The 18,847-nt window shown below is 33.3% G+C and overlaps 1 protein-coding gene across 1 annotated transcript in view; it reads right to left on the reverse strand.

The window, feature by feature from the left end:
- Positions 1-18,847, reverse strand: part of ZDHHC2 (zDHHC palmitoyltransferase 2) — a 54,095-nt gene that overhangs the window by 4,904 nt on the left and 30,344 nt on the right. Inside the window, exons 4-11 of the mRNA XM_039839320.1 lie at positions 18,541-18,661; positions 14,660-14,729; positions 13,871-13,903; positions 10,810-10,930; positions 8,521-8,653; positions 5,294-5,420; positions 4,907-4,999; positions 1,117-1,229 (exon numbers count right to left, since the gene is read on the reverse strand). Coding sequence (XP_039695254.1) covers positions 1,117-1,229; positions 4,907-4,999; positions 5,294-5,420; positions 8,521-8,653; positions 10,810-10,930; positions 13,871-13,903; positions 14,660-14,729; positions 18,541-18,661 — 811 coding nt within the window. The remainder of the gene's footprint in view (positions 1-1,116; positions 1,230-4,906; positions 5,000-5,293; positions 5,421-8,520; positions 8,654-10,809; positions 10,931-13,870; positions 13,904-14,659; positions 14,730-18,540; positions 18,662-18,847) is intronic.

The raw sequence follows: 18,847 nt of genomic DNA on the forward strand, positions 1-18,847 counted from the left end.
TAGCTAATGCTTAGACTTATTCATAGATTGTAAAACGAAATGGCAGGTTTGAAGGTGAAGAGAGACCAAATTATGAATACTCAAATGATCTTCAGAGGGTGTGTGTGTGTGTGTATTCTTTAAGAACAAAACTTTTTAAAGAAAGTCTATTTTAGGAGACTATGACTGATTATATACTAAATAATGACCTTATAATTTTTACTTAGGATTCTATCAATTTGTTTTTCGCCATCACTAAATCCCAAAGAGATTTCAAATAAACCAGTAAAAACTTTAAAGTGCAGTGCTAAAATTAGGCAGCACTAGGAGAGAGTTTAAGGAAGACTAGAAATGAAGGAGAAAGATTTTAGAAGTTAAATTAGTCAACCTGGAGATTTTCTGGTTAACAGTGCCTTACCCATGGATGTATGGTTTTGTACTCATTTATAGAGATACCACACATATATACTCACACCTGCATGTATGATCACACTGTTTTGTTTAATCCTTCCCAAACCTGAGAAATAAATAGTATTTTAAAAATAAGGAAGCTCAGTCTAAAAGAGATTGGGTAACTTAAATATCACACGCTGATCAGGTGCCTAAAATGGGATTTGAAATCAGATCTGACTTCAAAGCCTTGCTTGTTCTTCACCAAGAAAGTAATCAAAAGATTAAAATCAATAACAATAATAAGAAATATGAATAACTAAAGTTATGGTAATTGTGCAATCACTTCGACATTTTGAAATTGCATTGAAATCTTGAGTAAAAGAATTGCATAATTTAAGCTCCTTTAAGATATTTTTTCAAACTTTTGTCTGAAACAATTACATTTTTATATTTAAAAATTGTATTTTGAGTTTATTTCTATCATTTAATATTCAGTAATAAAGATTTGATACTTTAAACTGAAAAAAATACAACGTAGATCTATTTTTCATAAAACGATTTTCTACAGCTCATAGAGATAAATCAAAGTACTTCACAATTAGATGTTATTGAAAATAATTCTAAATTTATACTGGGAGTCCGACTTTAAAACAAAATTCCTATAGGTAATATAATGAAATTGTTTCACTACTTTCACCTTTTAAAAATAAAATATATCCAAAAAGCCAACAAGAACACCCTTACCAGCGTTGCCTTTTCCCAGGCTCGTGCTGCCCTCTGTCCAAGACTGAGAATCAGTAAGAAGGTGGCTCTGGGACTCTCTCAATGGCTTTGCAGGAAATTGATGGTTTTCAGAACTGAATAATATTAATCATCACAATCATCTCATTAACTCTTGACAGTATTAAGGTGAATGTTTTTCAAAGCATGGGACTCAAATCACTTGTGGTGCAAGATAACTGTAGGAGTTACTCGAGAGAATTTAGAGAATACTGGAACAATTAAATCACACACTCACAATAAGAAAAGTGTTCTTTCTTCAGTTCTCTTTTCATTCTTCTGATTATAATAAGATGACAATCTTTAACTCTGGCAAATCTCCATTTTTAATATAGAGAACAAGCCTCAGACTCAGACTTTACCATGTAAGGGAACCTAGGCAGAACTTAACAGTATTTTATTATCAATTTTATTTTTTTACATTATATTCTTTTTATGACAAATTATACTAGTTTCTCATTTATGACAGTAATATAAAATTGGGTTTAAAAATGAAGTTCAGTGTCAAAATAAATATATTAAAGAAAAATATTAATTTTTGTAAGTGGTCTGTGGATATGGAAAAAAATATATATGATGGTGATAGCAGATAGACAAGTCTGAGGAAAAACTGGCCTACTGTTTCTAAAGTGGCCTAACTGGTCTTGAACAAAGAATTCTCTATCTTCTATAAGACGGAAACAACAAATGTGAGCATTATCTTGCAGGAATGTTGAAAACATCTGACATTATCACGTCTTACAAACTTGATTTTTAATGTGAGGAAATAAAGAATTAAAAAAAAAAGAATTCAAGTTTTAAAATTTAAGTAGACACGCCACCTATCGACATATTGATGGTATAAAAACTATATAAACTATTTCGCTCAGGAAAAAACTTGGCATAGAAACTATTATTTTAGAACACCTTGAAATAGTAATTACAATAATGTTCAAAAGAAAAAAAAGCTACTTAAAATTCTTCCAAGAATAATTCAACATATTTTGACTATAACTATTATATTTTTTAAAGGATATTCTTTTGCTCCTTAGTAATTACCTCATATCTAAAACTTGAGAATATTTCAGTTTTGTGCAGCTTTAACATACCCTTATTAAAATTTTGAAGGTAAATCTTTAAAAAAAAAGCATGTCTCCCATTCATATAAAAAATCTCTTTAATTCTTATTATTCCTCAGGAAAGAGGCCATATGCCAGGTACAGCATACTGAATAGGTCCTGGTTTAGGGACTCCCTGTAGATTGATTACTGCTAATAGGACTTTAACAACTGGCAAGGATCCATTCATTCAATGACACTGATTGAGTACCTATTACATAAAGGAATAAAGTCTGATCTCATGGAAATTTCATTGTAATTGACAAAGAATAATAATAAAGAGATAAATATATAATAAGTCAGGTGATAATACAAGCTATGACCCACCCACCCACCCCCCGAAAAACGGTTTACAGGGAAGTGGAGGAGCAGGTTACTATATTACAAAGAGTTTTCAAAGATGGCCTCTATTGTGAAGTTACACCTGAGTAGAAAGTTAACGAAGAGAAAGTACAGACTATTCAGAATTCTGGATGAAAAATGTTTAAGAAGAGGAATGAGCAAGTACAAAGGCACTAAATAAGGGACATGCTTGGTATATCTGATGAACAGTAAGATCTGTGTGTCCAAGGATTATAAGTGATGGGAAAGCGGTAAGGGGCCAAATTAGACAGGACAAGGTAAGTAAGGACACTCATTACTCTTTATTCTAAGATGAGAAATCACTGGAGAGTTTTCAGCAGAAGAATAACAAAATCTGATTAATGTTTTAAAAGGATCACTCTGACTTCTTAATGGAGAGTAGACTGGAGTAGGGCAAAAACAGAATCAAGATCAGTTAGGAAGGAATTGAAACAATTCATGTGAAAAATGATACAGATATATTTTGAGTGTACATCTGACAGGATTTGCAAATGGAGTAAATACAAGATAACTGAAAGAAAGGAATCAAGGATGACTCCAAAGTCTCTGGCCTGAGCCCCTAGGAAAAGAATAGTCATGAATACTGGTACATACATGTAAGAATGGAGGAGAATCAGGTTTAGGGTGGGTGTGAGGATGTAGTTCTGCTTTTGCGCCTGTTCAGCTGTCAATGACTTTAAGACATTTAATGATAATGTTGAGTAGACAAAACTCTGGAGCACAGAGGAGACAACAGCATTAACCATAGAAATTTTACATGGCCTAATCAGGGGAAATCATAAAATTCTGTAGAAGACAATTTAACTGTCAAAATCCAATCTCAATATTTAAAGGAAAAGATGGAGAAACCTGGTTACTTGACCTCTTTGAGATCACCTAGCTGGGTAATAGAACCAGAACCAGGATTTTCTCTCAAAGCCCAGGGCACATTTAGTTGGAGAGATAATATCTCTAAAATCCAAATAGTCTTAAACTGCAAAACCATTTAACAAAGGTAAAAAACACTGAAAACTACTGCTAAATTTTATAAAAATTTAAAAACATGTTCTAAATAACTTATTAAAACTAGATTTTTCTGCACCGAGGTACAGAAAAACCATTAACATTTAGCTCTGTGGAATTTTCAAGCCACACGGCATGACTCTGGTGCCTTTGAATATCCCTGTGAAACACATCAGAATAGCCTCCTCATTAACTGATAGAGTCTAGTCTGTACATCACTCACTCCAGGGACAGGGAGGTGGCAAATAAGTTTCATCTTGTGACAATTAAAAATAATTTGGAATGGCTGCCAGGATCACTGCCTTGAAAAGCATTCTGGGGTCACTCCAAGATCCACAGGAAAAAGTACTGTGATCAACAAGAAATATGCACTAGATGGGAGGAGTGTAGGTATAAGTGCTGTGTACATGGCATTCTGGCAACTAAGAAAATCTCTAAAATTTAACTAAGAATGCTATTATGGTTATGCTTTTGCTATTGGCTTTCATTCAAAATTAGAAGCATGGTCATATTCAAATAACTATCTTAAAGATACACAAATTAGTGTTTCAAACTTAAACATTCATACATGTATAGCGTTTTTAAAAGTTTAAGTAGTTTTGCCTTTTGCTGGTTAGTAACAAAGTCAGAATCTAATTCCTGGTCTTCCTGAAATTCTTAGATAGACAGGAACCAAAACAGACCAAAACAGAACCAAAGCAGGGACAAAAGTCTCCAGACTATAAATTTCTAAGGCCCCTTCACTTCTCTCTCCACAGAAATGGTTCAGATAATGCTTAAAGATCTTTGAAAGACCACCAAGAGTATGGTATGTATTATTAATGGAACTGTCAAGGAGGTGTCTGGGATTCCACTTGATCCCCAAAGGCCTGATCTAGGGCAGTTTTCTAATCTCCTTGTAACAATTACAATATAGAGGAAAGATCTAGAGGGTCAAAGGGAAAGTTTCCCTTGTCTGCTCACCTAATTACTAGGGGAGCTAATATGGACTTACAATTCTTTTTCTTTTAAGTGTTACATTTTTAAAAAATCATATTTCAGTCAATCAAAATATAGAGAATTATACCTGTTTACTCACTGCCTAGATTAATAACAGAATTTTACAAGTATAATCGAAGCTCCCTATGTACCCCTCCCCAATCATACTTTTCTCCCTCCCTCATTTCAAATGAAAACCACCGTAGTAAACTAATTTATGTTCTTGAAATTTTTTTCAAAGAAATGTATAACCAAAGGATACGTGAGGGGAAAATACATTATTCAAAAATAAAATAGAGAAAAAAGTGAATTACTTTTTAGATGTTGAATTCAGTCCTGCAGGAGTTGATGGTTGTTCAGGATCCTGGTTAACAAGGCAAGTTGGAAAGGAGCAGCCATCACCTAGACTATAATTAAAATCAGAACTTACAACTGAGCAATTAAAAAGACAACAGTGAAACTCTGCTAAAGTGCTGATGTCTGCGAGCAGAACATAGTTATATTATGGACGAAACCCGTGTATCAGACACTGGTTTCAATATAGTATGTTTAGGGAGATAAGTTAACAAATTTTCACGTTGATATAATAGTGAATCATAAAATAATTGTTTAAGAAATAGGAGTTTCTTTGCAGAATTATAGGGTTCTTTTGTTGGATTACTCTCATTAGTTTAAAACCTTAAAACTTCACAATAAAGTACCTTGAAAAAATGGGTAGCAACCAATACTTCTTCTCATCACCAAAAACTTGTCGCATATTTTTACTGAAACCCAAGCTGAATCCATTCTTATCTGTTCCATGTCGAAATACTGGACTTCTAAATGCCTCTATAAAAGACAGTAGAGCAATCACATGATTAAAGAATAGATCAACTAGTAACTCCTATATTTAGAAGTGATTGAATGAAACGAGGTAACTCGAAAATGAATGGCTAGCTCCCTGTGAATACTTAATGTGCCTACCAACAGCTCTGCAGTATAGATTGTTTATTCTATTTTAAAACAATCACAGGATATGATTAAATTTTTAAGTAATCTGTTAATTATTATTAGCAACACATATGCATTGCAAAAAATTAGAAAACAAACAGGCAAATAAGTTTAAACTTTACATCCTCTAGATCTTTTATAGATAGATGGGTGGATGGATGGATGACTGGATTTAGATATATACAAATCTACAGTTTTTTAACCAAAATTAGACTATACATACATTCTACAACCTGCTTTTTAGTCCATCAGTTCCATTTTCCAATTTCATTAAAATTTTATCTTATCCAATCATACCTTTTTCCAGCTAACCAAAAATGTCCTTTAAAGCTGGTTTGTCCAAACCAGGATCTACTGCAGATTATACATTGTATGTGGTTATGCTCACTGTACATGTGAGAGCTGCAGTTGCCGTATTTGAGGTCCTGAAGATTTATCCTTATGTTTTCTTCTAAGACTGTTACAATTTTAACTCTTCCGGTTAGGTCACTGAACCATTTTCAGTTTATTTTTGTATATTGTATGAGGTAGAGGTCCAATTTCACTCTTTTGCACGTAGATATCCAGTTGTCCCACCACTGTCTGTTAGATACTATTTTTCCCATTGAGTGGTCTTGGTACCCTTGTCGAAAATCATTTGGCCAAAGACGTTTAATTTTAATTGGACTCAAAATTCTATTCCATTGTTCTATGTATCTTTGTCCTTATGCCAGTACCACACTGTTTTGATCACTATAGATTTGTAGTAAGTTTTGAAAAGAGTAAGAATTTTGTTTTGTTTTTTGGTGGACGTCTTTTCACTACTTGGGGCCCTTGAAATTCCATGAATATGAGGATCAGCTTTTCTATTTCTGCAAGAAAGGCCATTGAAATTATAATAGGAGTTGTACTGAATCAGAAAATCACTTTGGGTAGTATTGCCATCTTAACAATATTACATTTTCTAACCCATAAACGGAAGTCTCACTATTTATTTAGGTCTTCTTTAATGTTGTTCGGCAACGTTTTGTAGTTTCACTACACTAGTGTTGCACCTCCTTGGTTAAATTTATTCTTAGGTATTTTACTATTTTGGATACTATTGTAAATGGAATTGTTTTCTTAATTCTTTTGGGACAGTTCATTGCTAGTGTATAGAAATACAACTGATTTTTTTCCATATTTATCTTGTTATGAAAATTTGCAGAACTTGTTTATTAGCTATTAAAAAAACTGTTTTTATCGTGCATTCTTTAAGGTTTTTAGACATAAGATCATATCATTTATTTTAAAAACACAGTTTTAATTCTTCCTTTCCAATTAGATGCTTTTAATTCTTTCTCTTGGCTAATTTCTCTGACTAGAATTTGCAGTACAGTGTTAAAAGCAGCAGTGAAAGAGGGTATCCTTGTTTTGTTCCTGATCTTAAGGGGAAGATTTTCATTTTTCACCATTGAACATATTAGTTGTGGGGTTCACACAAAGCTCTTTATCAGGTTGAAGAATCCCTCGTATCCCTAGTTTGTTAGGGGTTTTTATCATGAAAAGGTGTTGTATTTTGTCAAATACTTTTTCTGTATCAGTTGCGATAATGATGTGGTTTTCCCCTTCATGTAATTAATGTGATATATTACCATTGATTGATTTTTGCATATCAAACCACCCTTGCATTCCTGGGATAAATCTTATTTGGTCAGGGCATATAGTCCCTTTAATATGCTGCTGGATTTGGTTTGCTAGTATTTTATTGAAGATTTTTGCATCTATATTCATAAGGGATATTGGTCTGTAGTTTTCTTTCCTCGTGCTGTCTTCCTCTGGCTTTGGTATTAGTGAAATGCTGGCCTTATAGGATGTTAGAAAGTGTTTCTTCTCTTCTAATTTCTAGCAGAGTTTGAGAAGAATTGGTTTAATTCTTCTTAAATGTTTGGTAGAATTCATCAGGGAAGCCACTTGGTCCTGGGCTTTTTCTTGTTGGGAGATTTTTGGTTACTGATTTCAGTCTCCTTACTTGTTATCATCTATTCAGGGTTTTTTTTTTTTTTAATTTCTTCGTAGTCTGATCAGCAGTTTGTGGGTTTCTAGAAATTTGTACATTTCATCTAGGTTACCTAGTTTTTAAATATACAATTGTACATGGTATTCTCATAATCCTTTTTCATTTCTATAAAGATTATAGTCATTTCATTTCTGATTTTCATGATTTGAGTCTTCTCTTTTTTCTTTCTAGCTATAGGCTTGTCAAATTTGTTAATATTTTTTAAAAAACCACTCACTGATTTCATTGATCTTCTATTTAAAAATTTTTCTATTTCTGTTATCTCTTCTCTAATCTATTATTTCCTAACTTTTGCTGGCTTTGGGTTTACTACTTTTTATAGTTCCTTAAGGTGTAGAGAAATTAGAGATATTTCTTCTTTTTTAATGTAAGTATTTATAGTTTTATATTTCCCTCTAAGTGCTGCTTTTGCTGCATCTCATCTCTGTATGGCCTTTGAATAAACCGTTTTCTCTGCTGGAGATGTGCTGGCCCTTTACATGACTGAATTCTTAGGTTAAATACATTTTATTTTGGTGAGCTCTTCCCTGACCACTCTATCTAAATAGGTTCCCATCTACCATCCTCAACTCTTTATGCATACTTCAGCATCTTGTTTGTCTCCATTAAAGTACTTCACGTTTTGTAATTACTTTTACGTTTGCTTGCTGATTTTCTGTGCCCCTCACTAGGCTGTTTTGCCCTTGCTCACCACTAAATATATGCAATACAACAAACTATCAATAAATATATGCAATGAGTGAATTGTTTGTGTCTAAGTCACATCCCACAAAACAATGTAGGAAATAAGAATAATTTTTACCACTTCAGAACAGGTTGGCATTTAGTAATCTGGCAACTTTTGATGATTAACTCTTTATGTATTTAAAATTCTGTTAACTACAATAATTGGATACTCACCTAATGTAGATTTATTTTTGCTGACTAGCCAACAATGATAGCCAAACAGAGAAGACAAGCTGACAGAAAACATAGCTGCAGCAAAGAATAAAAACATAATATGGAACTTGGCTTGAGTATCAGGTAGACCATTCTATAAAAAAAGGAAGAAAATAAAATGTTTTGTCAAAGGCCTAAGTATTCCCCTACTTTTATAAGTAAGATTTATTTCTTTGCTTAAAATTTTTCTTAAATTTAGATATGGAGAAAGATACATGGCTTTATGTTAAATTTTTGAGAAAAAATATATTGCATCAGATTAAAATAAATGTTTACCTGAATATAAATATATATGGAAAAGATATTCAAATTTGGGATATTTATTTTGTTTTGTATAACTGAATCATAGAAACATTATGGTAGTATGGTAGTATGTGTATAAACTATAACAGCAGAAAGCAAGATAAAAGGATCTATAAAATATACTTTTGAATTTACTACCTGAAAATGTTTTAACATATTATAGATTTATAAATAGTTTTATCGAAATGCCAGGAAATAAGGATTAATGGGCACAACTTAGCTACTATACTCATTGATGTTTTACATTACTACAAACAACACCACATACAAGAACACATATAACACATCCACAATAATGCTTCAAGCTATTTCAAATAACAACATCACAGAAAAGATAAACACTAGAACGTAACACCTGTCTAAAATAAAACTTACACCATCCATGAGATAAAACAGGCCATCTCAAAGCAAAACCAGTTTGACTTTCATATACGTATTTTCCTAGGGACCTGTGCTTGCTCTAGAATGGCAGGTTTGGGCCTATGGATACTTAGTGAAGCAACGGAGCTACTAGGAGGTGTCCCATTCTGAGAGAAGATCACACTGTTTCAATATTCTGTAGTATCTGTCAGGCTGACACAGGTCACAAGATCTTACTGACAGCTTTTGACAACAGAGTCCTCACTGTGTAAACTATGGTCATTCTTTTACAAATATATTTGTGGTTGGAACTATAACCACCCACAGGAATGAAGAGCAGTGAGTTGACAGGCTCTCAGACATTCATTAGGGATTATTCTTCAGGCTGGACACTGGAGTGTACTTGAATGCTAAGAGCACGTCCATGCACCTGTGTATTCCTAGTGCTTGGCAATGTAACGGGGACACAGCAGGTGCTCAATAAATCTTTAGTAATGAATGTGGTTCAAATCTCACATAAATGATCTAGAAATTCAAAAAGTCTTACCATAATAAAGGATAATTTTGTGAAAAAAAAAAAAATAAAGCAATCCTCGCAAGGAATAACTGTTTTCTACTATTGCATGGTGGTGTTCATGAGGAATATCTTTAGATATTTAAAATACTTCATTTTAATTCCATTTTGCTTACATTTAAAATAGCGCAGAAAACAGATAAGCTACCTAAAGTCTAATCAAGCCATACCTACTAAAATTCAAGATGTTATATAGTTTTTTTAAAAAAACCTTTTTATACATAAACACTTCTATTTCAAACACTAAAAAAAGAAATCTTCTTACACAATCAATTCTTGTTATTGCAGTGGTTGTGTTCTATAAAGTTGCCATGAACACTCAATTTGTGAACAGCGAATCATTTCTCCTAGGGAAAATACAGGGTTAGGTTCCTGTATTTTCCTGCGAGCTTCTAGTCACAACATTGACTCCTGTGTGTTTTTTGCTTAAAGACATCTTATTAACATCTTATTTGATACATACTGTTGATTCATTAACATAGAACTCAATGCCCAACATCACTATAACCCATTCCTGAAAGAAGCTTATCTAATACACGTATTTTCTCCAAAAAGCATACCACAGTCTTCTTTTGCTCAGAAACACCAGACAGTACTTCAGCACTATGCTTGAAGACCATTTCAAACAGCGAAATCACCAACAAAAAGCACAAAAATGCAAAATACAGAGCATTAAATAGACTGAAAAGCATTCTTGTTTAACAATACGAGAGTTAAACCAAGAAGGCAAAGTGTTGCCTTGTTTGATTTCTACTGGGCATGCGCAAATGAAGCAATGCAAATATTTGGCCGCTCTGTTCATGTCTGCAATGACCACAAAAGCTCTGTGAGTATTGATTTGGGGTTACAGATAAATTTTAGCAAGTTGGTGAATTCGCAAATAGAGAATCTGCAAATAGTGAGGACTGACTATATATAATGAGTTCTAGTTTATAAAATTAGTGTCAGAAATAATTCACTAAAACATATATTTTTGTATACCAAAAAACAAAGTCAACAAGGTAATGACTTACTGTCCAGAATTTGATAAAATACTGTAAATCTGTAGCAGCAATAAAAAGGCAGTACAGCAGAGAATAAGCCAAGAAAAGAAGGAAAAATTTATAATTTGAAAATCCAACACAATTGTTCACCCTGTTAACAAAACAGAAACAACATTTTCGATGAGTTTTACATTTTTAACTTAGATATACATATGCTCAACCTTAACAGTGTTTGGTTTCCTATCATTGGAAAGTATTGGCATGTCTTCAGGTACAATTCATCAGATTTCTTTATACATATAAACATTAAAAAATCCATTTCAGTGAAAAGGAATTTCTGTGTTTAGATTTTTAAAATTTGACATGTAGTATTGCTTTACTCAGTCATGAACCATGTAACTATACAGTTGACCTTTGAGCAACCCAGGTTTGAACTGCACAGGTCCATTTATACGTTTTTTGTTTTTATTTTTCAATAAATATATATTCAGCCTCGGTATCCCCAAGTTTCATATCCATGATTCCACCAATATTATATTATAATCTTAAAATTTTGTTAAAAGGGTAGATCTCATGTAAATGATTTTACCACAATAAAAAAAAAATTATTAAAAAATTTAAAGATAGGGTGGCTCCCCAGTGTAGTGGTTAGCACGTCTGCTTTACATGCAGAAGGTCCTGGGTTCACGCCCCAGGTGGAGCCGCAGACCATACCCCGGGTGCACCAGGCCCCGGGCGCACCCAGCAAGCGTGTGGGAGGAGACGCCCTGCCTTCAGAGATCCAGTTCTTAAGGGGAAGAATATCTATAGGTCAGGGGTGGAAGTGGTGGTGAAGGGGGGGAATTAAATGAGGAAAAAAAATTTAAAGGCAAAAATTTACTTGGCTTATGAATAAACTGGAAATTGGGGTGAGGGAAGGAAGAAAAATGTTTATATTTTCTATCTCAAATAATATAAGGCCAAAGGAATAGCATTAGGTTTAGTAATTTTGGAACTTGAGGGTCTTAAAATAAGCCAAAAATTGTGGATGCACATTGTATGAAAGTTATATTTGCAGCTCCAAAGATTCCACTGTGAATGCAAACCAATTACTGAGATTGTCTTTTACAACATCTGAATGAAATAATGGCAATAAATAATATTGAAAAAGTTTAATTGTATATTTTTGCAAAGCAAACAGGATATTCCCTTCGCTTAATCATGATGTTTTCAAGAGAAGGGGACGGGTAGACAGGCTGGGGTACTGTAAGACTTCGGATAATGTGAGTGAAGACAATGACTCTTTTATGGACAAGGGGAAAGTGAGAAGGGATAAGAAAACTGTTTCTCTTCCTACAGAAATGTAAGAACAGTTTTTATATTAAATGATAAGTAGCACTTTTATGGAAACAAAAATGACCTTGATCATAGATTTTTATAATATCTAATTTAGGTTACTTTAACTTCTATGTAAAAGCATGATATAATTTGCCATGTCAGAGACAGAAAACACAGCAGAAAGTCAGTAAATAAAGACCAGGTATTTTAGAGTTTCATATGTATTTTATACTTAAGTAAATATAATAACATTTAATATTTAAATGTAATGCTAATATTTATTTTTAGTGGAAACTAGAATACATGTACCTTTTTATTTTTGATTTAGAACGATAGTGTGTATAATCTACAAATTTTTTATTTCAAATTTTAATTTGAAATTTAAAAATAAAATGGCTGTTCCATTCAGCTGGCACCAGGTAAATATTAGGCCCTTGGAACCAAACCCTTCACAGATCAGTCTGGCTACTGCTTCCTGCAAGAGAGCGACCAGAGCTGAGATGATGCCTAGGACAGTGGCCACAGCAGGAGAGGCAATAGTGCAGGGAAACAATAACACAGCAAGTTAAAAGGTACTGTAGTCAGACACAGGTGTCAGGTGGGGAGCTGTCAGCGAGCATGGGACTGTCTATTGCAGGTGCAGTGAACTCACAGGTGGGTCATGGGGCCATGGGTGGGGCACTGACAGCACGTGCTACTTGGAAAGGTCAACAGAGGAACATAAGAAGGATTAAGACTATTTTAATTGAAGATATGGGGTGGGGGGAAACTAGATGCCGAGAATGAGGACAGAATGAATGAAATAAATGAAAGGATGAGTACAATGAAAATTAATATAAAGAGAAATTGTTTATTGAGCTCCTTCTTCAAGAACATCATTCTCATAGGAGTTAAGGAGCCTTAATTCAAAGGAGAAAATCTAAGTGGAGAAAAGGAAGCGGTATCCTGGAGAGGGCGATAGAACACTGTAAACCTGACATTCCCCCATTGTTAAGATCACCATTTCTTGTGTGTATATGTTTCGACCTACACCTAGCGTAGACTTGTAGGCATGTCTACCTTTCTCAAGTGCCTGAAGAGAAAGCTTGTGGAATAATCATGTTTAATATCCAAATCCAACCTGGCTGGCAACCTCAGTATGATTGTCAAAGGTATGTCCGCACTGGGACGAAAAATTATCCCCGTAGTTTAGAAAAATTAACCTTCATTAGTTAATTAGATCTTTCAAATAATTCCCTATTAAGTCACCTAATTTCATGACTTAGAAATTTTTAAAAACTATTAATGAATTCTAAGTGGAAACCCTTGTTTAAACATGTATATATGTGCATACTTGCTATTCTACTCCTTAATGACAAGTTTTATGTAAAACAAGTTGTTAAAGCTTTAAATGAATTAATTATACACAATACCTTACTTTAACTTCCAGTAAGGTATTGTGTATAATTTATATGTACATTTTGGTGTAATTTCTGGGGAGTAGTCTAGAATCTCTATATTTTTTTGCATGTGCATACAAAGAAAACCATTTGTTCTGAGCAAATATGAGAAATTAACTTTTAAAATGTGAAGCTACCAGTTTTTATTTCATAGAAATTCTCCTGAAAAAAGGCTCTTTGGAACTAATTAAACAAATATCAGAAATTAAATCTGAAAGTACCTGCTGGATCAGCTAAGGCAAGATTTCATTTATAAAAAGATTTAAATAGATAATTATTCCATTTTTTTAAGTTATAAGAGGCGGAAACTCATTGAAGTGTAGAGCCATACTCACCATGGACAATGATGATCCATCTTCAAAATACATCTAAAAAAAAAAATATACACACAAAACTCAATACTCCATAAAAATTTAATCCCATTAAATTATAAAAAAAGAAATATAAAAGTTATTTCAAAGGAGTTGTGGCAAGTAAAATATTAAAAAATTATTTATTTATCCAAAAATTAAATAATAGCAAAAATCCTCATCTAAAATCAACACTGTATCCAATTTCAGTTATGATACAATTATAGAACTTTAAATTCAAAATATACATGCTTTAACATGCAAATCAAATATCTCATTTTAAAAAAACAAAGCAATACGTTAATATACAACTATTTTATGCTAAAGAAAGTACAAAATATCAACAGATTCACCGAAAGTCTGGATAAAACTTTCCCTTTAATATCAATCCTTAAGTCAAGTAGTACTGTTCTTGTGGTTATACTAAGTATAATAACATCTGACTTTCAGGAAGTCAATTGAGTTATCTTCACAAAAATGGGAAAGTCACAGAAATATTTATTATATCAAACTAGCCAAGTCTGAGCTGCTAAAACTCATGTGCTTCATTCATGTCAGCGTGTGCGAAAATGGGGGAAAAGAGACAACCAACCGTGGCCCTAACCCGCACTCACATTAATGCTAGTGACTGTGCCAGTTACATTTCCTAAATAAAGGTCTGAGAAGCATGAATAAAGAGAAAAGGAAATAATCGAGAGAACAGTGAGAAAAGAAACATATTAAGAAAAAGACCACTAGCATGTAGACATTTTAGAAGAAAAAAGGTTTTCTTACTTATCGCAGACGGAACAGTGATGGCAGCGATCTGGTTTTATAAGTTGGCATCTGTCACAATATCGGATTGCTAGGAATAAAAATCTCCACTTAGCCTTAGATTTAGCAGTGAACTGAACAAGTAATTAAGTGATTTTTAGCATCTATCCAAATTTAAATTCTAAAAAGCACACCGGATTTCAATTTGGTAAAAATGAGACACTCGACTCTGTTTAAAATGCAAAAATGGAATGACTTGCCTACAGCCTCAGTTCTCTGGAAAGGCTTCCCCAAAATAGAGAATCTTTGGGGGAAATTTGTCTAAGGCATTCTCAATTGTCAGGGTTTACAGTAAGGCTCACAAAGGATGTAAATATATCCATTTCTATCCAAGTAAACAGAATGTCTCTTTCAATTACATCATTTCTTGTACTCTGCCAGGATAACTAGGTGAAGATACAACCACATTTTAGAAATTAGTGAGTAAACTCTATATGTTGCTCGAATTGGGAAAGATTTCACATCCTCTCTGTTGGATGAGATGAGATTAGAGGTGAGTAATGAGAAGTACTTCCAACAGAGAATTTCAATTATTATAACTGAAGTCCTAATTTTTTCTTCTCTAATACATATATCAAAGACAATTATGGATGACTGATTTGGAGAGGCCATTTCAGTCAACAGGCATCTTACAGGATGCAAGCAGGCTACAAAAATTATAGGAAAGCAGTTATTAAGTTGGCAATCCAGTAGGATCAGTAAAACCAAACTAATGAATTTAAAATTTGAAAAAAACACTTGCAATAAATAATTACCGAGGTTATGTTAGCTAATAGTATAATCTCTGAAAAAGGAAATAGTTGCTATAAACTAAGAATAAAATGAGCTTTTCTTAGATAACAAGGTCCAGATGGATTTGTTTTCAATGTTGAAATAAGTTCTTAATCATCAGGAATTGTAGAGATGGCTGAATTGGCCTTGTTGCTTATCTTTTGAGTGAAGAAGTCCCACAGGTGTATTCACAGTGATATGCTGTGAGGTCTCACTGGCTCATGAAAATTATTAAAGTGTAAAGCAGTGTTGTCCAGAGAAATACTAGTTTAACATGAGCCACACGTATACTTTTAAATTCTCTAGGAGCTACATTAAAAGAAGTAAAAAGCAACAGGGGAAATTAATTTTAATAATATATTTTATTTTACCTAATATAGCTAAAATATTATTTTAAGGTATAATCAATATAAAAATATTAATAACATTTTATGTTTTTTTCATACCAAGCTTTTGAAACCCGTTATGTATTTCACACTTACAGTCACATTTTAAGTGCTCAGTAGCTATAAGGGCCTAACAGCTCCATAATGAGCAGCGTGGTCTAAAGTCACAAAATCTCCAGGAAACATTTGGTGGACAACACTAGATTCTTTCCAGATGGTGATTATCTATCTCTACTTTAAAGTGCACTGGGGTAGGGGGGCGGGGGAAGCTTTCAAATTAAAGTGGACAATAACTCATAGCAAATCAAAACAACGTAAGAATAAGGTTTTGTTTTTGTCTTTTATAAAAGAAATTTAGTCTTTTAATTAAAAAAACACTCTGTGTGCCATATTATGTTCAACTAGAATCATCCCAGTGTAACTCAAAATTAACCGACTATTGTTTAAAAACTCCTAATGCTCAGGGGAGAATTTTATTTTAACGGTCTTGATTGAATTTTTTTGAGAATTTGTTCATATATTTCTTCCATAATTTAAAGCATTTTTGGTAAATATAGAAAAGAAAATGTTATCGAAATGCATGTACAATGCTGAACTAGTTACATCATCTCCAAGTGTTACCCTCTTAGTCAAAAATTACAAATTTTTTTGTGGGAAAGGATCAAGGGCAAAAGAGATCTAAAAAAAGTAAACAGTCCTCAATAAAAATAAAAATTAAAAATAACATAATAAAGTTTGGAGAGCCCTGTAAGAAAGCAGATGATGGGTGGATAAGAAGAAAGCACGGGGCAAACAGAAGTGAGATGAGCAGTCTTCGTAATACCCTGCCTTACTATACTCACAGCCATGTCTGTTTTTGCTTGAATTTGTTCTCCGTGTACGGCAGTCGGTTTAAGCCAGGCAGCTGGCATTTTTCTTTTTTGGGTTTGGAGGAAGTACTGTGGATTTAAAATGAATGGTAAAGTCCTGAATTATATTACCACCCACTCTCCTCAATTCTCTGTAACGGGTATGAGCAACAACTGAACCTTTCAGTTGCTTTAGCCCACAAACTCTCCCATGGGGAAGAAGGAAGATCTCCATAGAGCACAAGGGTCACAGAGGGGTGTGGCTGAAGGGGGGAATAAAAAAGACCCTCTCACATCCTTGCCTTGGTGCTACGGTGGCTGCTCCACTGAAATGTCCCTTCTGAATCATGCCTATCTTTCCATTTTACACATTGCAGAAGGGGATCAATCACACCAGAATTATTATCTATTTATTATTCTTTGTACAATTTAATTTAGACAATGCCTCTAATCAATTAATACCGGTTTTAGCAGGCATGTAGAATTTTTGCATCAAAAATATAAAGATTGTATTAGGAAATTCAGATTCTATTCCAGACTGTCACACATAATGGGAATAATAAGTTCATCTCGGGAACAGACATATAATACCTGAAGATGACTTTTAAATGCAAAGTATAATTGTTATTATTAATGAAAATTAATATTTGTTCTGGTATAACTTATGCTTCCCCCTTTCTCTTAATTCTGTGTGTCAAGGGGTATAGGAGAAAAGCACTGCACTAGAAATGAGGAGACTAGGTTTTTGCACCTGGTAGTATCACTGTCATTAACTAGTTTTGGAAACTCGTGCAGTTTATTTTTAAGGGGCTTAAGTTTCCTCAATATTTGTTTAGGTTTATATAGGATAAGTATACATACATTTATACAGAAGCACATCTCTGTATTTGTGGGATAGAACCAGTAGCATAATAATAAATCAGAGAATTACCACTTGCTCATTGAAACGCGGTGGAAACAAAGAGAAAAAATATTGTGTGTAAGACTAGGAGTTAGATTCAATTATGATTCCAAAGTGAGTTAGAAACAGATATAAATAATATAAATATAGTAATGAGATATTTTACATGCTTCGTTTTTCATATTAAACTTTGAAATCAGTTGTGTATTTTACACTTAAAGCACATCTCAATTTGGACTCGCCACGTTTTAAGCACGCAGTAGCTATGTGGGCTGATGGCCACCAAAATGGACAACGCAGGTCTAAATTCACAAAGTTTCTGGGTAAGTCTTGGTGGGCAAGTATCAATAGTCCATGTGTGTTAGTTTTTAAGATAATTCTTTAATTAGATAGCTGTTAAATTATCTTAAAAATCTGATCCCAGTAAAAGACTGAGTTGCATTTGTTTAAAAAAATTACCATAAATTTTTAAAGATGAAGAATTGTACCAATACCTAAATTGTTTTATATAATTTTTTAAATTGCTGTTTTAAATGTATGCAAAATTATTAATGTTCTGTTCATTATAGATAGTGCTCCCTTAAATTAAACTGAATATGAGTAGGAAGGTCTATAGACTAAAACTTTAAAAAAAATGAATACTACTACAAACTAAGATTTCAGTAGTTCTAACATCTTCACTGAGTCACAATTAAGTAGGCAGAATAGAAGTAAAGTCAGTTGAGATTTGGTTGAGATCTCTGTGCCACACTGTTATTCACGTTTCCATTCTGTTTTATAGAAGTGTGCCGTAAAAGTTTAATTGTACATTAAATGTTTAATAGTAATCCAAGATATAACAATGTTTTGCAATGAGTGTTTAACAGTTTCATGTATATATGCACTCTAACAGTCACCACAAGCTATTGTGTCAAAACATTCATTATCGACGTCTACCTCCAGACATGGTCCTGGTATAGATGGGAAGATCTTTGGCTGCTCGCCTAAGAACTTCCTGATGGGCTTCTCCCCTTGGCTCTCTCTCCAGTAATTCTTTCTCTGCATAAGAGAGATGGAACTGTGGAACGGATTTAAATTTTAATTAGTATTTTCAAAGAAATGGTAGCATATTGATCCAGAAAAGACATTTATAAAATATTAATGGTATATAGTATATACATTCAGAAAGATAATAGAGTTTGAAATCTGAGCAACTCTGTTAACCTCACAGGTTATTAGTTTATGTATCTAGAAAAGGAACTAA

This window comes from Pteropus medius, unplaced genomic scaffold, assembly GCF_902729225.1.
Source record: "Pteropus medius unplaced genomic scaffold, Ma_sr-lr_union100, whole genome shotgun sequence".
Taxonomy (NCBI): domain Eukaryota; kingdom Metazoa; phylum Chordata; class Mammalia; order Chiroptera; family Pteropodidae; genus Pteropus; species Pteropus medius.